The 26,120-nt window shown below is 41.2% G+C and overlaps 1 protein-coding gene across 3 annotated transcripts; it reads right to left on the bottom strand.

The window, feature by feature from the left end:
- Positions 1–3,795: 3,795 nt before the first annotated feature.
- klhl22 (kelch-like family member 22) lies at positions 3,796–11,369 on the bottom strand. Of its 3 annotated transcripts, XM_073466124.1 has the most exons (8): positions 11,069–11,148; positions 10,582–10,853; positions 9,184–9,349; positions 8,773–9,096; positions 7,961–8,370; positions 6,461–6,653; positions 6,094–6,327; positions 3,796–6,011 (listed from the first exon to the last, which is right to left on the bottom strand). In XM_073466124.1, exons 2-8 carry the CDS (start codon positions 10,827–10,829, stop codon positions 5,670–5,672), a joined length of 1,917 nt encoding a protein of 638 aa, XP_073322225.1. In that variant the 5' UTR covers positions 10,830–10,853; positions 11,069–11,148; the 3' UTR covers positions 3,796–5,669. The 3 variants fall into 3 exon arrangements, with proteins under 3 accessions (XP_073322225.1, XP_073322226.1, XP_073322224.1); XM_073466125.1 differs by having other exon boundaries at positions 8,785–9,096; positions 10,582–11,369; XM_073466123.1 differs by having other exon boundaries at positions 10,582–11,348.
- Positions 11,370–26,120: the final 14,751 nt, after the last annotated feature.

Below are 26,120 nucleotides of genomic sequence, written 5' to 3'. Positions count from 1 at the left end.
GTGTTTTGTCAGAGTGTCTGATCACCAGCTCGTCCTCTGCTGCTGTTTGTTTGTATTTGCTCTTTGTGGATCTAATGAGCAGCACTCTGTTGTCTCCACAGCCCAGCATGCATTAAAGACGCTGTGTTACTGTGACTGCAGCTCACCTGCTGAGGTTCATAAAGCACTTGCACGACCCTCGTTCTCCATCTCAATGAGCCTTAAGAAGCATGACAACGAGGGCCGTTGGCTCCTTTTCATGACTGAAAAACACAGGCTGGACCCGTCGCCTCCACCCATGGGGGTGGATATGAGCTGCTAATGACTGTTGTAAAGTCCAGGGGGAGGAAGAGGGGGAGGACGTGGGAGCTTCTCTGGCATGGTGTGGATTTAATTCAGTGTGATTCATTATCTCGGAGGCTTCTTGAACCTCAGACTTCCTCAGCTGGATGTTGCTCACAGTTCATTCACTCCTTTAATGAGGAATGAGAGATCTGAACAGGAATGCCTGGTGAGAAGGTCAAACACTGAGATATTATGAGACTTTACCTCCCAGAGACAGTTTGGTTTAAATTAAAACCAGTAAAGATAAAAATGAATTGTCATAAAATTGGAAAATAAAATCCCGGTGAGAGCTTTTGCTGCGAGATATCGATGAAGATCACACAGAACAACATAAGAGTGATTTATCAGCACACCATTCATGCATGTGATCTGTTTTTACAGACAATAAACTCAGATATCTGTCAGTGCACGACAGAAATATTCAGCTATTCATCAAGATTTTGTCACATCACACAATTTAAAGTTAGTCGGATGGTAAAACTGAAAATATACCTGGGAAAAGTGAAGATCTTACAGTTAATCAATCGGTTTTAATAAATAAGATGATTCAGATGACTGTTTAAAGAGGCTGCAACTCAGCTAATATAGATATTTTATAAATACAATTAGGATATGAAAACTGTCTCACTGCTCTCTGGGTGATTATGTTTCATATTAATGTGACAAATATTTCTGACTTCAAATTAGAAAAAAAAAATATTTCACTGGGGGGAAAAATTCAGTTCAGTTCACTTCTTAGTTTTTGTTTTCCCTTTAAAATGTCTAACGTGGAGAAAATATTTATTATATATAACATAAAATGACATTTTTAGTTTTCCAAATATGTAGACGCGATAAAAAATGTGCTTTTATTCACAACTGTTGTAATTTAATACTTATTGTGCTCCTTCAGTCTGTGTTCTGTTGTGTGATAAACTGTCAGCCTGCTGTTTGCTGTTTAGAAGCTGCAGAAACGTCTGAAGGTTAAATTGTGATTTAAAGATGCAGAAACAGCGTCAGCCTGATTCCTTTACAGGGAATATGTGGTCGGGTCCGGATCTCTGAGTCTCTGCAGGTCAAAGATGGAAGAATGAATGAGTGAAGTTAAAAAAATTACAATTTCGTCTGATTATCAGAATAAACGGGTTTATTAAACTATGATACTTTTTGATGTTTTTATAGACATAATACGGGACAAAACAAACAGTCAGCAGATGCATCAGAGGGAGGATCAGCAGGACAGTTTAAGGTGAAAAATACAACAATACAAAATACAAGTACAGTTTATTTATGATGACTTAGTGGATCTGTTTCATGAGGTTTTTGCATTTATGACGAACAACGGGAGTTAGAAAGATTCTGGAGACCAACGGGTCAAATTTACGTCAATTTGGGATCTCAGGGCTTCTCTGTATTTTCATTTCTGGGTGAACTGTTCCTTTAAAATGTGTTGTAGTTTAAAGACAGAGCAGCTGGATGTCTCACGTCTGCTGCATGCAGGAGGAAATGTGTCCGTCACACAGTAAAAGGAGTCCAGATCTCATCCACAGCTGATTTCTTTCTTCTATATTGACTTATTACCAAACACACAGTCAGGACCTCCTCGTCCTCTCTGACACAGCGGGGGGAGACAAAAAAATGAAAGTGAGCACTTAGTAAAATCCCCTGACACACTCATCCACAGCTCCCCTGGGTTTAATCTGCATAGCTCTACATCAATGGCTGGTTTGGGCCTTTTTAATTGCTCTGCTAACGGCGGAGTTAAGAGCAGCAGTTCGAGCTGCACTCAGATGTCTTTGAGTGCGTGACATGTGTCCTAAGTGTCCCCCAGGTGGTACTGTAGCTGCAGAATGAAAAGAGACATAAAGCAGCAGATTGTTGATCCTGGACGTCCAGAGCTGGTGTCAGCAGACGAGTCGGAGGGGGCTGGCACAGCAGTGTGAAACAAAGAGGAGGTGGGGGGGTAACAGATGTAGATGAAACAGCCTGGAAGAGGAAAGCAGCAGTCAGCCTTCATAAAGCTGATGGGAGTGCAGGGACAAATGGAGAGGAACTGGAGGAGACTGGGAGGAATAAAGACTGAAGTTCAAACATCTGCAGGATCTTTTGATTTTCACTTTTCTACTTTAAAGATTATATTTTGTTTGGTTTTCTTTTCTCTGACATGTTTATTCTGACTCTGATGCACCAAATACTGAAGCAAGTTCCTTACATGTGAAAAATAACAAACCGGCTTCTGAGATTTTCCAACACTTTTACAAAACTGCGTTGAAATAAGCATCAAAAAGAGTGAAAACTACAGCCACAGGAAGGATGTGAGGGAAACCGGGGGTCGTGAGTCACACAGCAAAAACGTTCAGAGCTTGTCGAGATTTAAATGTTTGTTGGAAACATGACATTAATCGTCTTATATCAAAAGTTGTCTACTAGTTTCTGTCTTTGAATTCTTAAAATTGATCATGAGCGCGCCTCATATGTACGGAAGCCCGGAGGGGCCAGTGAGGAAATCTTTTTTTTCTGGTGATCCATCTTCTAAATCTGATCTAAATTATTTTCTCTCCTGTGTTTGTGACTTGAGAACTGGTGGGGAAAAAAGTTTTTGCTAATCTTAATTAAAGTTCATTAATTCTCTTTTTTAAAATTTTTTTTAAAATTTCTTTTATTTTTATGAGGAAATTAACGGCTATTGGTGTTAAAATAGCATTTTTGAACATAAAACATAAGAAAACACAAACATACTGTCCTCTGCTGCAGCTGACAGTAACCATAACAACCATAAACTATGATGTAACATCAGAACGAGGCTGTTAAATGTTCCTGCTTGATCCGACTTCAACACACTCAGGATGCATCTTGTGTTTGGTTGCACAGAGAAATTAAAACTCTCCTGGATGAAAACACGAACCTTCAGTGTCATTAAGAACACGAGGTCGTGGTGCTCTTCAGCCTCTTGTGGTCAAAATGAGTATTACAAAAACTAACACATTGAAAATTTTGTCAGGAGAAAATCATTTTTTGTATTTTTCATTTAAACTTGTTCACACTGAAAAAAAAAAAAATTCTCTCAATTATTTTATTTTACGTGTTTTCACAGAATGAATTAGAAGATCATCCCGGGCAAAACCTCTTTTTTTGACCAGTTCTCAAGTCAAACATCAGAATTAGAAATGGATCACCATAAAAAAAAAAGACTCCATTTGTCCTTCAGGGCTTCCGTAGTATTAGGTTTAGTGGTAGGTTTAAAGATTTATGACATCAGAAACGTGGACGTTCACACAGAGGAGCTTCATTCGAGATTAAAATGTAAAACCTGATATAAAATTGAATTAAAGATACTTTAAGACATTTTAAGGACCTGCAGACATCTAAAAATATTAAAACCAGTTAAATAACACACACCTCATGTTAAATTGACAGATAATAATAATAATAATAATACAGCAACATGACCTCGGTGTCGTCAGTGGGACGAACAAACAGACGTGACAAAAGCAATATATCACTATTTTTATTAAATTTCAAAACTTATCTCATGAACTGGAGACTAAATTTGCATATCTTATGTTGACAGTGTGTTCGACTACAGTGCATTTTTTTTTTCTTAAGACATGAATCTCATTATATGAAACAGAAAAGCGCATTTTAAACCCCCGACTTCAACGACAGAGAAAATAAAGGACACACAGAGGAGTGGGAGTCATTACACGTCTTAAATGTTTCTATTGAGCGGCGGGACAATCGACCGAGGCGACGAGCAGAAGCAGGAAGAAAGGCTCAGAAATCCTCTATCACTACTCTCATTATTCTCTTTGGATCAAATCTCGGAATAATTTATATGATAACAAAGATCGATGAAGAAGAACACAACGAATGAGAACAATGGTTTGAATTTCATCACAATAATATCAGGACTTGACGACCGACATGGCAACAACTCATGAGCTTATGTGTCTACAACCTGCAGTACCAGCGCCTCATCATTTAGCTACACACACACACACACACACACTGTGATATCAGAGGCACAATAACTAAGGCTCATCTCCACCTGAAACATAAAAACACAATTCACGGCAAAAAAGCTCAGGATGGTTTCACACGAACAAGGCACGACGTTTAAAACTGTTTAAAACTCAGCAGGATGAGAAGATAACTGCAGTGTCTTACCCGACAGCTGCTGGGGCGGAGATGTGAACTCAATTATAAATTCAAAGTTGTTAATTCTCAAAAAGTGAACAATTTAGCAGAAATTCACATCACAAACTGCTGCCTGTAAACTCAAGACAGCCGAGTACTTTCCATGTTACAGTGTTATTGCATAGCCGGAAGTCGTCACCTTTCTGTTGTGGTAAAAATAATATGCAGGAGCAGCTACAGTGACAGGAAATAATGAGGGAGCAGCGGCGAGCAGTAGCGTTAGCATGTGAGCAGGCAGGGATTCATGGAAGAAGAGTGATTATCTGCAGCTCTGTTCAGACCTGGTGTTATTATCCAATCCTGGGGGGACAGCTCAAAGTCCGTCAGTCCAGACACGATGTTTTTAACACACAAGAAAAGGAAGAACTTAATTCATAATATTTGCAGAATATACAAGAAGACCCAAATAATTAAGTGATTCACAAAGTTTAAAGAGTTTCTCCTAACTCAACAACCCACTAAATTAAATGTTTTTTTTCCACGGGACTTTCTCCACGTGCGACAAAAAGAAGCAGCCCGTATTGGTTACCGTTCACTGTGTGTTCAAACAGCTGCTAAATGTTGGCAGGTAAGACTTTAGCACTTTAGACACAGAAGCAGACAGGCTGGTACAGCTATGCTGCCACAAACTGACACATGGACGGCGTGTTCACAAACATCTGCTGCTAACAGTTGCGGGTTAAGACAGTACAAACATGTCATTTACATTACAGTGACCCACATGGAGATCAGATCTATTCTGCCTGTCGTGGCTTCTTCTTCTTCTTTTTCTTCACAGAGGACGTCAGTTGAGTAAGCGGCCCCTCACTGTGTATCCACTGCTAAAATATTGCGTACCACCTCTGAAGGTGGTCTGAGGGATCGGATCTTAAATGCGTCTTCAATGAGTCTGGGGACATTCACACCTGTACCTGTAGGGCTGTCCACCTGTGATCGACCACTCAGGACGGATGGTGACACCAGGTCTGATCAGGGCTTAAGAAGACATTTTAAAAGTAAGTAGTTCCCGAATGACACTTTGGTTCAGAGGCACTCAAAGCGGTCGACGTGCAGAAAGAACACGATGCTTTCAGGACAAAACAAAACAAAGGTACCAAATCTCAACATGCTGTGTAGGAAAAGTGCTCGACAGTCTCCAGCGCTCAGACATTCAGTTCGACGAGGCTGCTTCAGTCCTCACTAGAGTCCTCCGAGTTGTCCATGTCCATGTCCTCCCATGATGCCTTGGTGCGCTGCTCCCAGCTCCTGGCCTCGGCCATCACAGCGAGGGGCATGAGCACGACGCAGGCTGCCAGGCCGGAGACGCGCTCCTTGAACTCTGTGCCGCTCTCCCACTCGTCCTCGTCGGCGTTGTACACGTGGACGTATTTCATCCTGTTGCCTTTGTCGTGAGAGCGTCCTCCCAGGACGAAGATGCGACTGTCCAGCACGGCTATGCCTGGTTCTCCATGTCCAGCGGGGAGGGGGGTCACTAAAGACCAAGAGTTGGCTTCAGGGTCGAAGCACCCCACCTAAAAAAACAGAAAGGCTATGAATTACTCTGTTTCATAAAAGGTGCGGTGATCAAGTCAGCAGTGGTGGCCGACCGTGTACCTTCAGGACGTCACGCCGATAACTGCACTTATCGTTGCTTCCACCAATCACATAAACACGTCCGTTAACGGCAGCCATGCCGTGCCACGCCCGCTCCACCGGCCCGTCGGCGCACTCTGTCCAACTATTGGCCGCTGGGTCGAAACAGTAGGTCTCATTGAGGTACGCATCCCCTCTGCGCCCACAGGTGATGTACATCTTCCCATCCAGCACCGTTCCAGCGTGAGCGTACACCTGCAGGGAAGGTTAAAGGAAAGTCAAGGAACACCTGGCGTACAAGAGGAAAACCCTGTGAACAACACACAGGTGAGGAGGTAGCACCATCATGTGGATGGAAGCAGCATTACAAGCAGTCTCTTCATCTTACCTCTCTCTTCAGGGGTGAGACAAACTCCCAGGTGTTGGTGTGAGGGTCGTAGCGCTCCACCGAGTCCAGCTGGTTACTGTAGTCCCGCCCTCCGATGGCGTAAATATGGCCGCCCAGCACACACACACAGTGGTCAGCGTGCTGCTTCTGCAGAGGCTGGATGGAGCACCAGCTGTTGTGTCGAGGGTCGTATCTGGAGGGAAAGCATCAACTGTTCTGTCATTTTTAAAATTCATGTTCGTTTCCCATGAAGCAATATTTTAATTTGAGTGTTATTTTCATACTAAGCTAAATAAAAATAAAAATATTTCTAATTTCTTTCTTATTCATCAATTACTTTACTTTCCACTGGCTGCAATATGACTTCATCAGCCATTTTTTTTTTTTTTTTTTTACATTTTGAAGTTACAGCTTGTTTTCTTGCATACTAGATGATGTCATCCTGTTCTGTTCCTCAGATCAATACACATATTTACAGAAGCCCTGAGGAGCAAGTGAGGACATTTTCTTTTCTAGTGATCCATTTTTTAAGTCTGATCCAAATTGTTTTTCCATTTGTGAAAACATTTTTTTCTAGGATATATTTCCCCCGGGAGAAACCACAGATGCTTTTAGTCCTACTTAGATCATGGGGTAGTGATGCATGTCGACCTCTTGTGGTCAAAATGAGTATTACAAAAACAAACATTTTTCTTTCCACTCAGAAACTCATGAAAAAAACAAAACATTGTTTTTCTCCTGGAGGAAAAATCATTTGGATTCATACTAAAAAAAACACATTTTTTCACGTGTTTTCACAGATAAATAAACAATAAACACAGAACTTATAAAGATTTTTTTTTCCAGTTTTCAAGTCATCAAATATATAAAAGAGGATTTGCTGCTTGTCTCTGTCTTACATCAGCATAGACTGAATTTCTTTGGGTTTTGAACTGTTGGTCAAACAAAGCAAACAATCTCATGTGGACTCGTGAAACTGAAACTCACATGGGCTTATATACGTCAGCTAATATCAGCTTATCGCAAATACGTCTTTATCAGCAAAGAAAAGAAAGAACAAGAGACCACAGATATGTTTGAAGTAGTTTCAAAAGAGTCATGTTACGTCACAGTTTGTCTACCAGAGGCCACCAGACCAGAGGCCACCAGACCAGAGAGCGTTTAAAACTGTTTTCTGGTTTCTTTCCTCCTCTATGACAGTAAACTGAATATCTTTGTGGACAAAACAAGATATCTGAGGACGTCATCTTGGGCTTTGGGAAACACTAATCAACATTTTTCACCATTTTCTGACATTTTATGGACCGAACAACTAATTTCTTAATCAAGAAAATAATCGGCAATGAACATTAGTTGCAGCAATAAAAAGGACGTTACGTTACAGCTGTAACGAACATTAAAAAATGAATTCAGAAATATAAGTTGCAGTCTTAAGTAGAACACAGTTTAAAAGTCCAGGCGTGCACTCTGTTAAACAGAATAAATGGGATGTGATCTCACCTCCAGCAGCGAGTCTCTGCACGAAACCCATTGCTGTTCATGTCTCCTCCGATAAGATAAACAAAGTTGTTGAGCACGGCGATGCCCTGGTTGGACATTCGGGGGGCGTGAGCTGCAGTCAGAGTCCTCCACTCCCCCCAGCTCGGGTGGAACACCTGAAACAAATGCTCGCTGTCTGCGAGGGAGTTGGAGCTGAACATCCCCCCAAAACCCAGAATACAGTCGAAGGTGGAGCGAGGCTGGGTGAGCGGAGTCTGCTGGACGGGCTGCCACAGCTCCTGCTCGTGGTACCGCAGGGCGGCGGACACAGAGTCCTTCAGTGGACACTGGTTCAGTCTGCCGTGCAGCCTCTGCAACACCTGTTTCTCCATCAGACAGAAACGCACGGCGTCGAGCATCTTGAGATTGTCCTAAAAAGGTTAAAGATGAGTTGAGTGCAATTTAGGCTGATGAAGCTTCAACAAAGTGTGAAAAAAACTAAGCAGGGCTATAATCATAAAGAAGCTGTTCACACCTGGTACTGACACACGTCTCGAGTGACCACTTGTTATTGGATCTCACTTTCACGGGGCAAGAACTCTCAAAATGGTGTGATTTGTCAAGAGCAAAAGGAAGTCTTCTTCTTCTTCATCAGAAGAAGACGGTCCTTCACTGTGGCCCAGGACAGAGGTGCATACACACTACTAACAGGTGTGATCAGATCACTCAGGACGGATGTCAGCACCAGGTCTGAACAGGACTCAATGATCCCTTTCTTGCTCCATATTTAATGTGTATGTGATGAAGCTGGAGAGATGAAAATGCAGACACACCTTAGGACTGACCTGCAAGTACACCTGGTCAGTCTCCACCTGCTCGGGACTGTAGTGGTAGTGAAGAGCCGCCTCGTACACCTCGTTCTCACTGTTCACCTGCAGCTCGTTGCTGCTCAGCGCTCTGAACACTTCCTCCTGGGGGAGCTGTCGGTACACATCGGTTCGAGACAGAGTCTGGATGTTCCTGAGGATGTAGGAGTGGACCCTGGTGTTGAGCTGTTGCAGTCCGTAGACGTCGGCGAGATGATGCACCTCTAAGATGTTGCTCTCGTCCAGCCAGGAGAAAAGGAAATCACAGCAGAAGCCCATGACAATCTCAAGCTTTGAAACATAAAAAGGACACGAATAAGCTGAAAGGAAACAGAACAATGAACAACGTGACGCAGCAAAACAACAACAAAAAGTTACCTGTACTAGCGTGGCAGCTGTCAGGACTTCCTGCACACACTCCAGATCCAACTCGATCTCTGACGTGTAGATGTAGTCAAGGATCTTTTTCATGGCCATGTACGAGACGCCGTGAATTGGGATTTCCTGTTGTTGTGTCTCCCGAAGGCCTCCAGCAAACATTCCCCTGGTGGAGCGACACAGTGTTAAATGGCTCAGTATGACCTGATGGGCCAGCACATCATGTAGCCACGGCTTTGATTTCCCCACAATATCAATTTCTCTTTCTCTGCAGGTTTAATGGTCATTTTTTTACTATGAACTAGGGTCGCATGATATGGTACATGTTTCATCTCCTCTGTCCTCCTGCCTGTGACAGTGAGATCGATCTCAGTGGACCATATTGAAGGAAATCATGTCTCAATTCCTAAAATGCATCTCCAGAGAGGAGCGAGGAGAGATGAGGCACAGCTGGAAAACACAAACCACGGCAGGACTTTACAAATGTTTCTTTGTATTCATAAGTTGTATTAGTTATTTATAATCATCACACACATGATGCCACTCTTATGAATTATATAAGTTGTCGTGAACAACGTTCTGCTCAGACAGAGATTGTAGAAAGCAGCAGTAGGCGAGAACAAAACAATCTACAGAAAAGTAAACACAAGCTGCATAGTAAAGCTAAAATGGGCACACCACAGCTGATCATAAGACAATGCTGATACGCTGCAGGGGCCGCAAACTTTGTTTACACTGGAATCTGTGCCGAATCTTGGCTGTGTCTTGTGACATATTGTATCCAGAGACATCTGCGCTCATTGGTCAGACTGAATGTGCTGTTGTGTAAGTATTAAGGAACGAAACCGGTTCTGCAAAAACAAGAACAAGAGCCATCTGGTTACAGTCAATGATATCCAAGAGACTCCCGCCTGCACACTGAGCTCTGCTCTCTCTGCATACAGGATGTGTATTTACACGACTCAACATGAGTGAGGGATACTGGGATACGGGTGCATATTTGCATGTGCATGGATTCATTCATTCATTCATTCAAGCTTTATTTAAACTTGGCCTTTCTTGCATAAAGAAAGCATACACATTTTGGTTTCTATTATTAGTTATTTTATCGATATCGGTCATGAGAGTCAGGTCATCTGTAATCCATATCGTGCATCCCTAAAATAAAGTGCTGAAAATGATAAAATGCAAGCAAACGAACAAAACAAAACAAAACACAAGTGAAACATGGATATGCAATAAAAGTCAAATGAAATGTGACCAAACATACTCATGCATGGGTGGAGAAACAAGTTGCACAGGTTGTAAATTACTGATGCTGTGACAAAAATAAAAGGAACTGAATAAAAATGGAGAAACTGAAAGTGAAGCAACCTGCAGACCTGCTGTGACTTTTACCTGAAGTAATCGCAGGAGGCTGCCAGAAGTATCCGGTGGGCCTGGATGGGTCGACCCTCCACCAGCAGCACCACATCGTACAGGATGCCGCTCTGTCTCAGAGCCAGCAGTCCGTCCAGCAGGCTGCGGAAATGGGCTGAGCTTGTGTAGGTCTGACGGCCCGGGCGGCCCGAAGATCCAGCGCGTCCTCCCACCGGACTCACCTCTCCATCCTCAGCCATGGCAGGACACTGGTGTTCAGGCTTCATCACTCTGATCTGTTTTATATCATTCTGAATATTCACATATTCGTTATAAACGTAAGCATCGATGGAAGCAGACGAGCAGAGACAAACAGGAAGAGGAGCGATGGGCTGGGCAGCTAGCTTAGATGCTACAGAAGGTGGTTGCGGTTTCTTGAAATGTCACCGCAGTCAGTGTGAGTTACACACACCATAACTTCATCTACACAGCTTATAGACACAAGTGAAAGTTTAAAGTTACGTACATTCGTGGTACCGTCGACCTGCTGCTAGCTGCCACCTCGCTGCTAACCCGCCGGCTAATGTTTTGTTAGTTAAACGGTAAATAACAACAGCTAGCTAGCTTACAGCTGGTTCGCCTGCTAGCTCGTAAAAACGCACTTTAAAAACAGAAAGCACGACATTGATGAAGTGAAACAACACGACAGAACGAAAGTATCGTCTGTGTTCGTCACACAGACACTGTCGGACAGGCTGCGGACCGCCGGGGTACCGAGAGGTCCAGTCCGCTGCTGTTTGACAGATCAAAACAACTCTGTTTACTTTCTGATGTGACGCGGTGAGCTCAGGCGCTATTGGTCGCTGCTGTCGCGTCGTCCCGCCCAGTTTCTAACAAAGAGCCAATCAGAGGCGTTTGTCCCCAATGCAGATGAATAAAATGGCAGATTGAGTTTTTTCTTTCAAAATAAAAGTACGTTTATATTATTTTTGATTTGCCTTTAAATTGTGTTTTATCCCCATTTTATTTATATTAGTTACATAAATCTTTAGTGAAACAAATGTTTGGATGTTGTGACTCTGTCGGTTGAACACAAGAGGGTGCTGTTTCCTGTTTATAAGGCCCTGCTGGGAAATACAGTGCCAATAAAAAGTATTCATGGATGTTTTGCCCTTTCACTGTGAAAACAGATTTCTACAAAGTAATGGCAATTAATTAAAAATATATCGAGTATTCTCCCCCTTCAAGTCAGTATTTAGTAGATGCACCTTTAGCCGCAGTCACAGCACTGAGTCTGTGTGATTGTCTCAGTCAGGCCTGCACATCTGGACCTCTGCTGAATTAGGTCAGTTACTTTAAAGAGGGTGAATACTTATTTTACATTATACATTTTTGATTATTGATTTGTCATTGAATTCCATTTATAATGTATACTTGTATACTATAAACGTAAATACTTTCTAGAGGCTGAAAGTAGTCCCAAGTACATTTACTCTACTGTACTTAAGTGGAGAGGCATTGGATATTTACTTAAGTGCCTGCATTTGCTTTTTGCATCTTAACACCTCCACTCAGCTGCATTTCAGGGCTAAATAATGTGATTGTTGTGGTGTCATTGCTCCGTTGATTGGCTTTCTAGTTATCACACAAACTGTTTGTCCATCTGAAACAGCTCCGTTAAAATAATTCAGACATATTACTGCATAGATAATCAAAGATTTTAAAGCAGCTTAAAAAGGTGCACTATGTCGTTTTGGAGAAGAAATTCAAACTGAGAACTTTAATATTTACAATATTAATGAGGTGATACAAACTCAGAAATATTTATCTTTTCCATGATCGAATAAACAAGCTGTTCTCAGAGGAAAATAAGGACCCAGAACACTGTTTGAAGCTAGAAAGGTGGCGGGGTCCGCCACACATAAACAAAGTAAAACAGTATGACATTGTGTTGTCCTTTAAGGTCAGTTTGTTAATTCAGTTTATTCAGTCAACACAAAGAGAGTTTGATTATTTAGTTTGTATTAGGTACAAATAAAAACAGTCAATCAAGAGCTTTCACTTCAGATTAAAATTTCTTCCTCAAAACTACATAATGCTCCTTTAATAGAGGGCTTTTACTTGTAAAAGGAGTACAATGTGGTATTTTCTGGCTCCACTTACTGGCACATTTCCTCTATTCCAAAACACAACATGTCACTTTTATCAAAAGTTTATTTAAACAAGAAATACACAAGATATCTTTGTGTTTAAATAAAACTTTGACGTAACACAAAAACACCAGATAATAACATGATAATAGGAGGAAGGTCTTTGATGTGCCACGACTAAAATGATTTTCTGTCCTTCTCGCCGACTGTTTGTTGTATTTATCATTCTTTCGCCTCCCCAATATTTGGTCTCCATCTGATCAAACGCTTTCCAGATTGATTTTCCGCTGTTTGATAACTGCATGAGCTGCCACATGGATTTCCTCAGGCAGCCAGTCATCACGCTCATTTTTATTTTAATTTTATTTTTTTCATAAAACTGAGGCTTCCATATTGCTCAGGTTTTACAGTCTCATTCATCTTCTGCCGAGGTTTCAATTTGCATAGATCATTTCCTGACGCGAAGAGTAGAGATTTTTCCACTTGTGAGAAAAAAAACACTGTTGTAATAATCCATCACTTGATTTATTTTCCAGTCTCATATACGTTGCAGTGGGGTGCACAGGGGGGAGAGCGCTCCCCTGGCTTTTTGTCTTGGGTGCAGAAATGCCCTTTTCAAATAGCAATAACTTTTTCCCCTGACACCCGGCTGTATCTGTCATGTGGCTGAGGAAATGCCCTTCGATAGTTCCTGACAGTAATGAAGCCTATTTTCGGCTCCCTGAACAGCAAACATGCACAGCACTGATAGAGAACATGCATAATGTGACTCCACCAACCTCTCTTAGATATCACAGCTTTGATTAATTGGTCTGCAGGAAATTAAGCTGCAGCTATTTTGATGATCGAGTAATTGGTTACATCGTTTTTAAGTGAAAATTTGTCTCATCCCTCAAACTGAATATCTTCAGGTTTTTGGAGAGTTGGTTTGACAAAGCAAACGATTTATGACATCACCAGAGGCTTCAGGAAATTGTAATGGACTTTCCCCACTACTTTTTGACATTTTATCGATGGTGAAAATGAGAAAAATCATAAAGCAAATTAATCCAATGAAGATTAACCTCCTGTGGGCGGCCCTGAACTGACCTAGGGAGATTTAGTTTGCATGCATCTGCTTAAAAAACTGGTCTAAAATATAACAACCACAATAGCGAGAGCCTTTCTTGTGCAGCAGAAATCTACAGCTGCTGTCTTTCAGTCACCATGTTGTACGCTCATGATGATGTCATTATGTTTTGTGCATCACAAAATAACACTGGTGCACTGAAGTGAAGCATTTTAAGATAATCTAGGAAATGGCATCATGATAATCAAAAGGATACCAATAAAGGCACTGGAGTGAAGTTATCAAAACACTTTCTGCTCAGCTCATAAAAATGAGAATATCCTAAAAACTGAAAAAATAAACAGTTCAAATAACCTACAGTGTTTAAAAATGTTTCAGATTTTTGCAATTTTTTTTAAACAATGACACAATTTTCATTAATTATTGTGGTTATTGAGTTACATAACTGCAAGAAATACAAGAAATGACATCACAATAAGCAAAAAAAAAAAACAATATAGGCACAGGCAGAGTTCAAAGGTTTAAATCAATAATGAAAATAATTGTCACAATCTTCATTTTTCATGTATCTCTATACTGACAGGAACACGAGGGTACAGTGTCACAATGACAACAACAGTCACAACCCAGAGAAACGCACCACTCGCTAGTCTCAGACAGTGAAGGTTATGTCACCCTTTGTTTGATCTCAGGTTGCTAATGGCAACCATTTGTATTATTGGTTTACAAGAAAGATAAATCCTGATGATTTAGTTTTACTGTGAAATTTTAAAATGATTCTACCATGTTCATCAGATGTCTCAGTATGGAGGGATGAAACCGTCAAAATCAAAAATTAATAAAAATAAATTATTGTCATTGGCTTTGACAGCCCCCCAATTTGCATAGTGAAGCAGAAGTGTATAGAGAAATGTAAAAAGAAAATACAGAAATAAACTATAATGGCACTCAGTAGAGCGCATACCTCCGCCAAGGCCCAACAGTCCCATTTAATTCAAATCAAGTCAAGTTCCAATTTCAAATAAAACACATTTAAAAGTTAAGTTAAAAGGAGAAAATACAGTAGGAAAATAATAAATATAATAATACATTTAAAAATTAATAAATTAATTAAGAAAATACAATTAAATAGTTGAGTAAATTAATAGTTGAATTAATACAAAAGGTAAATAAAAACAGAAGCAAATAAAAAAAGGAACATCAACTTCTGTCACCTTTTAAGAATAGAAAAAATAATCATCTTTGATGCATTTTGTGGCATATTGATCTATTTTTTGAGCCATGTATTTATTTCTTAATTTAATTTTGATTTGGCAGCTTCAGTCCTCCGTATAAAAGCCTCTAAGAGGTGAATATCAAGTGCTGGGCTGAGCTGGCAGCACACCATCACACACAGATGCAGATGTCACCTGTTCAGCATTAATTTAAAATAATTTTCACACATTACTTGCTAATCAGGGTGACATAATCACAGGTACACATTCAGTAATGCAAATCAGAGGATTGTGCGAGCGCTCTTGTTGTGATGTCAGTCACTGTCAAAGACTAAAAGCATGGTTTTTAATTGGACTCTCCTGGAGGTCACGGAGTTGGCTGGTTGTGCCATTATTGAGAGAAGAGCATTGCGGTACATTAGCAGCCAACCGTCCTCTTTCATCAGGAAAAGGCTGTGCAGCAGGCGAGCCGAGGGCTGGAGGAAGATCTGACAAAGAAATGAAAACAAAGTGGGCTGCTTTTACAGAATTAACTGTCAATTTCTACTACAATCAGACTACGAGAAGAAATGTTGGCTGCAGCCGTGACTGAGACATGAAAGAGGCTGACCTTGAGCTGTTACACAAATCACTTAACCTTCATTCAGATAATTACTGAAGGAGATCATTTCACGGTGCCATTACTGATTATGATGAGGGGGGACTGGTGAATAAGCGAGGAAGGGGGACTGTTTGTTTGCTGTGGACACAATGGGCACTAACAAGGGAAGGTGCAGTGCAGCAGGTTGCTGGAACAAACAAAAGCACCAGCCATCGCCACTGGCAGAGCAGACGACAACACGACTGATTAGTTTGGGACAGCAGAGCTCCACTGGTGCCATTTATTCTGCCTGCACCACATCTAAGATGGTTTCCATGCCAACTACCTGCCATCTTTTCTGTGACACTGGAGATTTGACAAAGTGTGGCAAAAAAAAAAAAAACTTGAATAAATCTCATCTATGAAGAGCTGAGATCTTATTCGCAGCCTTTAATACAATATTTTATATAACAGGAGTACGATTCAAGAACCAATTTCAATTTAATCGTCATTACACAAGATTATAATTAAATTTCTGTTGTAATCTTCTACAGACCAGGGCTCTGATCACACAGAGAGTCATCGCTAAAGGAGCGGCACAAGAACAACAGGGTGCCATCATATGCAATTAATGAGAACCGCCAGCAAAATTTCAGCAGCACAATTTCTACAATCCTGTATGCAAATTGATAAATCAAATAAATTGTGGGAAGGATTTCCATCCAATAAATATTTGTAGCCCCAACTCAAAGTATGTCCACACAATATAATTTAACTGAGTCAGTCCAACTAATTTTTTTATCAAATACAGCTAAAATAAAATTATGTGAACTAAGTGAAATGAATTTCTGCCTGTCCAACAAAACCAATATAATTAATTGGAAATGAAATAATAAGGTAAAAGTATCTTTTATGTGCGATTTTTCAATCATATTTTGTGTCCCAAGAACTTACATATGAAAAGAGACATTGCGTGTTGCAAAAACTAATTATGATTTGAAGTTGAACATTTTGGTATCAGGGCAGCTCAATGCAGACTGACAAATGCATAATAGTCAGAAAAATCAAAATCAACTCCTCGTGGTGGAGTGTTGATGATGAGTTGAGGAGTGAAGCTTGAGGAGTGAAGCTGCTGTGTAGTCTGGTGGTACGGCAGCAGATACTTCTGTATCTGTTGTCAGATGGCAGCAGGGCGAGCAGACTGTGGCTGGGCTGGGTGTTGTCTTTTAGTATCTTTGGGCTCTGTGCAGACATCTTACCCCAATGATGTCACTGATGCTCTATAGGTGGTACCAGTGATGTTCTGGGTGGTTTTAATCACCCGCTGTAGAGCCTTCCTGTCCTGTTTCCAGTCAGGATGCTTTCTATTGCTCCTCTGGAAAAGTTGATGAGAACTTGGGAACAGAATTTAACCTTCGTAAGTTTCCTTAAAGAAGCAGAGCCTTTTCTGTGCTTTATTTAGCAGTGTGGAGACGTGTGTGAAGACCACGACAGCTTCTCTGTGAAGTGGATTCACAGGAACCTAAAACTGTGTACTTGCTCGACCTCAGTGTGCGCCATGTCAAAATTCAAAATTGGACAGTTGGTGAAGGATTGGGAGGAGGTGTGAAATTAACTGTGTCTCCTGTATTATATACACCCCCCTGCTCTGTGATCCATAAGCTGAATGGACGGTTGTAAAGTGACGGAGGTGCAGCTCTGGCAGGTGCAATTTTGCTGAGGCAGCTCCGTGATTGTGAGGCGAGTAATCAATTTTCCTCCAGACCAAAAATCCTGTAACAACAACTTCCAGCGCCGCTGTTTGATGAAGCCTGCCAACTCACTCTGCTAACACAGCGGGGGGTCGTTTACACTGCTGCAGGATTTGGACGGCTCTGCCTCAGTTTATTTTGATGGGATTATGAGTCATTTTGTTAGAAATTACAATGGCACAACAGTGGGAAGAAATGCAATTTTACTCTGCAGTCAGTCAGATCAGACTAATTAAAATTACATGGGAAAATACTGACATTTATTGTTTGACAATGATGGCAATTCCCAAGTCAGCTCGAGGAGTGTCTCTTTCTTTCCTGGGTTTGAGGTCAGAGTCATTGCTTTTGGCTCACTGGAGACTTAAAGAAAACAAACCCCATGTTGCTGAAATATTTAAGCATCCCAACAGTATGAGCTGCTCCTCAGGATGCAAGGATCGTCACTTGGTGGTTACATAAAGATGAAAACATGGAGTAAAATCAGCCTGTGGTGGTGCTGGGAGGAAAAATGCCTAAGAACATATCCCAAACTACATAAAAATATACGTAAAACAAAAACAAAACAACAAAAATATATCGATGGGGAATCCCAGCTCTTACAATACCTCAGTTATAATGAAAAAATGCCTCTTCAGGGGATAATGAAACTGCATTACTTCATTTTTCCATCTTTTATTTTCATCTTTGCCTAATGAAAAGAAATGGAAGACAAACAACAGGCATATAATATAAGAAATAGAGTTTACAAAGTGCTTTGACAAACAAGCAAAAGCAGGAAACTCAGGAAGACAAACACAAGGAAGCCTCGTCTAAGGTGAAGTTAAAACAAGAAGACAGAACAGAAAATGTAAAAACACAAAGTCAATATAAGTCATTACAAGTAAAAGGAATAAAAGTGATAAAACAGGCAAAATCAAAGAAAAGGGAAGATAGAGAAGAAAATAAATGCAAAAATTTAAATAAATAAAAGAATAAATACAATTAAGTACAATAAGAAGACGACATCACATCAGAGGAATTAATAACATAAAAAAATTATGAGCAGTAAAAGGAATAAAATAAAAGCGGTAAAGGACGGTAGGAGAAAATGAAAAAAGACATCACAAGGGAGGAATTACAATAAGGGGGTTCAGTGAAGATAAAAGAAACCTGAGCACGGCCCGGCTCTGATGCAGAATACTAAAAACTTCACTTAATCAGGAAGAACAAGACAGCAAAGAAATGTCAACAGAGCCGAGTCTCTGGCTGACAATCTGTTAGGATGAGGTCCGGGTCAGTGAGTCAAGGACAGAATCACAATCACCCGGGCGTCATTCCCCACCTCTCTTAAGCCTTCACCAAAAGGCGTCATCACACCCTGATTGGCTGAGAGGGGAACGATCCAAGCTGCTCGCAATCATTAATTAGGAGCCAGTCTCCAACAGCCTGCACACAACAGGTGATCTGAGTCTACTCCAATCAGTCAGCAATGAAGATAGCAACCCAGCAGGCATTTTATGTCTGAAAGACCTATAATAAATATATGTAAACCTGATGTCTCGGCTAAAGCACGGCTAAATAATTTCACTAATTTCAACACTGGCTTTCATGTAGACCACATTTCACCTACCAGTGACTTTGGAGATATATTTAAAACTAATCAATACCATCTCTCTGCCAACCCACAAATCAAAGTGATGACACACATCTGTATATGTATATTTCATCACTTATGTGACTCTGATTGGTCAGCTCACAAACACCTGAGCCAGCACCGCTTTAAACAACAGAGCAGCTGTGCTAAATAAATACATACGTGCCAAACTAGCAGCTCGGCGTAAATTATACAAATATGTGGCATGGTGACGGAGGATGACGTCACCATGGTTTTTATCACCTTGGCTCGGCTCGGCTTTGATCTAAACGTAAGACCCGGGCGAACACGCTAAATTCTGACGTATTTCCAGACGCGCGAAGTGATGACGCATTATCAACATCTGGTGGTTGCGAGATACTGTACTGGCCTCCATGCTGCCTGCTGCGTGCTTGTGTTTACTTTAACTGGTGTTGTTCCCTGTTAACGGCGCATTCGTGACGTGAAACGTGACGTCAGTGACAACGTAATACTTCAGATAAAAATCATAGACAGGCTGCGTTTTTAGTCGGTTGACACGAGTAAAGAAAAAAGTGTAGACCTACTAATTTTGGTGGAAAAGCGTCAGGGGTTTCAGGACCATCGTTTTCTGTTGGTGCGGTTTTTACCTCTTTCCTTATTTTCCTTCCTTATTTACTCTTATATGCACAAGGATAAAAAACAGCGGAGGAAAGGAAAAAAAATGAAAAAGCAAAATAGGTCTCCTTTAAAAGCTCGTGAAGAAAGGCAGAGGTTGGATCAGGGCATCTTTTTCTTGCAACGTCCACTCGCGGAGGGAAGCTGCATCTCCTGGGGAAAGTATTCGACATGACAGCAAGCAGAGACTTGACACCAGATATCTGAGATGAACTGTGCTCTGACAGCTGCTCTCAAAGGAGAGGTTTGCTCTGCGTCATGTACAGTTTGCTCACGATGCTAATGGAATATCAGAGGCGATGGAAAAAAAGCTTTAAGTGTCTGGTGTCTCGGTTTTGCAGATGACTAATTTACATGATCAGTATGCTTTTTGTGTGATTCAGGAGACATAGCCATGTACAGTAACCCTGGTAACGGCCATCTTTTCCAACACTTGCGATGAAGCCAAATGAGACTGATGGTGGATCAAATTTTAATTGGGATAAATCTAAACAGTGGCCAAGAACCTGAGTGGGCGGTTGGTCATATCTGCCATGTGTCAGTGGATCTGGGCTCATATTGAACGAGGCTTCGCCGGATCAATAGCAGCTTGCCTCCCTCCCTCTATCACGTTACGCTGCCTCTTGCTGTTGGGATAAGGTCTATTTTGGGGGTGTGACATCCACCGTCTTATTCGCTGTGACAATGTTGGTGTAAACTCTGAATCATACGCCGACACAAAAGCGTGGTGGTAAGAAGGCATTGTCTGCGCTGCACACAGATGTGACTGGAGCTCGGCTGGATACTTCTGTGGCTTTAGAAAAAGCAGAACGGACATGCAGAACATTTATATGAATTAAGGGAGGACGGTCAGCAGGTCTAATGCACACTGGATTGATTCTACCTTTCGGTCTGCTAATGCAATTGTGTTTTAATAAACCCCAATCTCAATTTCTCTTTTTCTTCTTTCTCTCTTTATTGCTTTTTTCTCTTTAGCCCTCCTTCAAATCAGTTTATTCGACTTAACTTAATGTAATTCTTGAAGCGGCACGTACAGAAATTGAAATCTGTTTATTTTTAGCTTTGTTTCGTTCCAGACTGTGGCAGACTTTAGGGTCCAAAGGGTTTACATTTTGCTTGTGGAAACACATTTGTAACGAATGTGGAGAAAATTGGGAGGGTTTATACGATAAAATCAGATTAAATTTATTGATCCTGTGCAAAGAAATTCACTTGTACCAGCAGCTCAAGAGACAAAAAGATGAGGGAAAAGTGACATATAGATATAGATCAGAATCTGATGTGACTCTGGGTGTTTATTCCCCCAGACGGTCTGGATCTGCACTTGACTCTCTCCTTAACTGAACTGGGAGTGAAGATAAATCATTTTAATCCCAGGAGTTAAGAAGTAATGCGGGTGTTTATTCCTCCAGGAGGTCTGGCTCTCCACCTCCTCCTCTGCCTCCCTGCTCCACCCGGCCCTCCCCAACACTCAGCAAACATCGTTTTGTTTTGCCTGAGAGATCCCCTGCATGTTAGGCGAACGTGTTAGCAGACTGTTGGCCTATTAGCTCCACATCTAGCAGCTATGTAGCAACACAAGCATGTGTTTATTGAATGTAAGTCCAATATTAACTCTCCTTTTAGCGCCGATATTTATCTGCACTAATTCCTGAGGGAAATATCTGGCTCTTTATCTGCTATATTCACCCACTAGTTGCTTGTTTTAGCTGCCAGTCTGCCCAACACCGAACAGCAGTCTGTAGTGCAGGTGAAAACACAGCTAGAAATCCTACACAATGAGCTGATAGATGTTATAAAGCGCTGCAGAGTCGAGGGCTGTTAATTCTCTGTGGGTTTGTCACTCAGTACATGATCTGTGCTTTTCTCTAATACCCACCAGTATGTGCTGTTCCCAAAAGTCACGTTTAAACAGAAGAGCACCGGGGTGAGCTTCTGTGTCAGATGTGATCTGTGCAGCTGATGGGGGTTGTTTGTCATCCACGCGTACCTGAGGCATCGTGGCATTTGTTCTTGGCTGGGGTTATTTAAAGCCTTGGGGGGATTTATAGGAGTGTGTTGCGGTGGCGGTGTCAAGGATCAGCTCGCTCCTTGTAAGGGGGCTGTAATACTGCAGGGGAGATTGTCCTTCGCTCAATGAGTAGCTCCCCTGCACACAATGCATATGGATTTACTGTAGGTTGTAATGACAGCGGAGTGGAGGGAATAATCAAGCCACATGATCAATATTCTGTGTTTGATTTGGATGAAGAATTAGACTTTAGACATATTCAGGTTTTGCATTGTTAGCTTGAAGAGTACATTTGCTGCTTACATGAGGGGTGTGTGGAGAGAAGACGAATCAAAAGTGAATAAAAATGTTCATGTTCTTTGAGTTTTTCTCTCCCGTTCTGGATTCTTTCTTTCATATATCATAAAACATCATACACAGACTCAGAATACATATTGCATACAACCCACATCACATAAAAGCCATAAATCATACATACATCCCCTTACACATAACAGTAAACATCGCAAAGAAATGGAAAAGGTCAGCTTCTCCAGTCTCAAAATGTACAAATACTCTTGTGTGCAGCTTTTTTATTAATACAGCATCCATTTTGTTGCTCCCCGCTTTATTCAATCTGCATGTAAATGCACACATATGAATGAGGATCCTTATCTCTGCCTGACATATGGGATTTATGTAACTAATTTACAGCCAGCACCATTCAGTAATATAATTCAAACAGCATAATGGTTGTGTAAGATTGTAAATCTTTTCATTACGGTCTTTTTATACTTATACCATATATAGAGTCGCTGTATACGGGAGCATGGGAAATTTACATACAAATGTGGCAGCCTGTGTTATAATTTACCTCACTGCTGATTCCCTTAGGGACTCAAAAAATAATAATTTTCTATGTTTTTCTAAGATTTTATGTTACGTAACTCCCTTTGGTGCCCATATTTATTGATACTACAGCAGTAGTACAGACTACCGCCCTGTGGTTCTCGCCCCCATCCTGATTAAGTGTTTTGATAAACTGGTTCTCCAGCACATCAAAGACAACATCCCTGCCAGCTTTGACCCGCACCAGCATGCTTTCAGAACCAACAGATCCACAGAGGATGCCATATCCACTGCGCGTCACTCAGTCTGCACACACCTGGAGAATAAGAACAGCTACGTCAGGATGCTGTTTGTTGACTTCAGCTCAGCATTCAACACAATCTCAGCCATGAAGCTGATTGGAAAACTAATAACTGACTGGAAACATGACAAACTGGCATGGTTCATCACGGCCCAGGACAGGAAGGCTCTACAGTGGGCGATTAAAACCACCCAGAACATTAAAGGTACCACCTGCAGAACATCAGTGACATCGGTGATGTGAGATGTCTGCACAGAGCCCAAAGATACTAAAAGACAACACCCACCCAGACACAGTCTGTTCACCCTGCTGCCACCTGACGAAAGATACAGAAGTATCTGCTGCCGTGCCACCAGACTACACAGCAGCTTCACTCCTCAAGCTTCACTCCTCAACTCATCATCAACACTCGAACATGAATGTTTTACTTTTCTGACTATTATTTATTCATTTGTCTGTATTAAGGCTGCCCTGACACCAACATTTAAAACAGGACAATGTTTTAATTGTATTTCATCACTTCAGAGCAGCCGCTTTCCTCAGGCTAATACTGAGATTTTGCCCAACAACATTTTCCTGTAGGTTTTGGCCTCTCGTCCAAACACAAACGGCATTTCAGGTCACTAAAAACAGATTTTTTAAAACACCCTCTAAAGTGCTTCCCTAAAAAACAACAACTCTGGTTTCTGTGTATCTGTACATGTAAAATGTTTGGGGAAACGATGACGTCTCACGTGTCGACTCATGAATCCCCTTTTGCTTTCGGTTTCCCTACAGCACCTCAGCGGTGTGCCAGAAAGCTGTTGGCTACTAATTAGCGAATGCTCAGAATGTTCTTCTCTGGTATTCGACGTATCGGGGATGTAGACTTTATCACCACCTACTGGATTGTGTTTTTAATTGTTTTTTGTGCTCTCGTGTGTACGGAGATATTTTGTAAAATGAAGGTTGTGTGAAAAGGATTTTGTTTTTCAAATGAAGGGGAAAATATCTGCTTTTGAAAAATATAATTAGTGTGTATGAGGCCAAAAACTCCACCATGAGTAGTCTAATTCTTCCAACTTGATTGTTTTTTATTACTTAATCTTTATAGTCTTCATTTGTGTGTGTGTTTGTGTGTTTGTGTGGCTTAGGGAATTACAACAAAAATGTCTTTTTACAATCTTGTTTTTTTTTATTTTGCTTCTTGAATCAGATTATTATTTGGGTCTAAAGCATCTCAGCCAACTCCCTCTTTTTCTTCTCCTTTATTTTCTGCCATCACAATTTATGTGCAGGCCCTGAAACTGCAAGGAAATTTACTCAACGCTGGCAAGTCGTAAGTTTAGATCAGTAAATTTCTCGGGTCATGTGGACGGCTGCCCACGGTGTGTTTGTGATGTTTTGACTTTGCCAAAGAAAACCCCCCAAAGACCAAGACCCAAACCTTTTTTTAAATCTCCTTTTGGTTGTGAAAAAGGCTATATTTTACAAAAGAAACAGTAAATAAAGTCAGCTTTGCTCTTATTTCTTTTAATGAAGAACACATTGAGTACTAGAATTGCTATTTTTTCCCACAAGACAAAAGCTCCTCTCACAGCAGCAGCGTGAAGTATTGATTTACACCACGCTTACAAATGTTGTTTCTTTTCCCATTACTAAAACTCCTCCTGCAATCTGAAAATATCTCACAAATGTTTCACGGGCACGACATAAATTGGTTTTCTTGTGTGTTTTAGTTTCTCTCTGCTGCACCTCCTTTGAAACACGACTAAACAAAGTGTGAAGTTACACAAAGTCACGATTTCTTTCTTTGTTTTGCTCTGCTGATCCGAACAGCTGAGGATATTAAAGGTCTGTTAAAGTGGGAGTTTTGTGTCAACAAGAATCAATCACAAAAACAGGGTGCACGCTTAAAAATACAAAAAAAAAACCCAGTCCCTCTCCAAATACCGTTACGCATGGATATGTGGAGCTACAGCAGGGGAGCAGTTCCTTGTTAATGGGTCACAGTACTATAATGATTTACTCTGGCAGTGACACATAAAACTATGAACTATTTTCCCACAAGAACAAACGCCTTATGTAACGTGAGTCTGTCTCTGAATCCTAATATGGACATTTATTTGAATCAGGTTACATTATGTATTGTGTAAATGGACACAGGATGGGAGTCTAAACAGTTGATAGAGCGTCCCGAATAAAAGAAGCGATCAAAGAGCGATCAAATATTTCATGTGACAGCGAGATAATGCTCCAGAAGATGTTTTTGAACATGTTATCTGGTCTTGTTCTTCGTTATCACCGAAGACGGGACAAAAACTGGCCTGCTCTCTGTTTGTTTATGCACAATACGAGCTCCGTGACAGAAATGTTAGTTTTAGAAAACCGCGTTCCCTTTTTCCATGACAGGATTCAACAAGCTGCTCCGAACACACTCGATTGTGCTGAATGTCCTCGAGTTACTTATCAATCACAAATAAACTGCCGGATACGCTGTCAGAAGAAACCCCCCTCCCATCATGTCACCGTCGTGCCCACTCGTCTAGACATTTAAGAGTGCCAACACATCCCCTGAAGCTGAGCCCTACATCTCCATTTTGATGGGTTCATGTCTGGAGGTAGGGTGTCCCGTTAGCTATTATTATTAGATATTCCCGATTTATCTACGCCCAACACATCCTCATACCTCAACAACTGAAAAGGTTCGACCGCCAGTGACTCCCAAACTGACATATGTCACCGTTCCCAAAACAGAATGACTGCTGCAGCGTACAGAGGTCGTAATTAATGAAGTACAAACAACTTTGGCTTTCCCTCTCTACATCTGAACACAAGTATCTGAACTTTCTCCTCCTCACAGTTTCAAAACAGGCTCTTTACTTTAGTTTGATGCATTTGAGGTGAATTATGGATTACTGATTCAGTGCACATCACGCACGGCAGATGCAGCGAGACGAAACATAAAGAAGTAAGAGGACGTAAGCAGACGGAGAGGGAGGCTGGAATGGGGAGAAAAGGCGTGTTAGTGTCTCGTATCTGCAGAGATTTTCTTATTTTCTCACTTTGTTGCTGCTCGGGACGCTTTACCAACCCAACATGTGGCTATTTGACGTCCTGGGAATGAGACTCAACAATCAACTATCTTTGTGGTGCGTTCAGGAACAGCTGGGACAAATCCTACTGATTCTACCTTTAACTTTAATAGTCTTTGAATTATATTAATATGACGTGAGCTTCAGTTAGCTTTGACCACAAATGTCCTTCAGAGGGAGACTTTTTACTCTGATACTCTGAGTACAATTCAGAGCCTGTACTCTATTACTTTTACTGGAGTAAAGAAGTTGAATCAGTACTTTTACTTTTACCAGAGTCTGTTTTTACTCAAGTATCTGAACTTCTACTGGAGGAAACAATGTGTGGACA

This window comes from Pagrus major, chromosome 5, assembly GCF_040436345.1.
Source record: "Pagrus major chromosome 5, Pma_NU_1.0".
NCBI classification, from domain to species: domain Eukaryota; kingdom Metazoa; phylum Chordata; class Actinopteri; order Spariformes; family Sparidae; genus Pagrus; species Pagrus major.
Note: the sequence above shows the minus strand (reverse complement) of the source record. Positions and strands in the feature narration are given on the sequence as shown.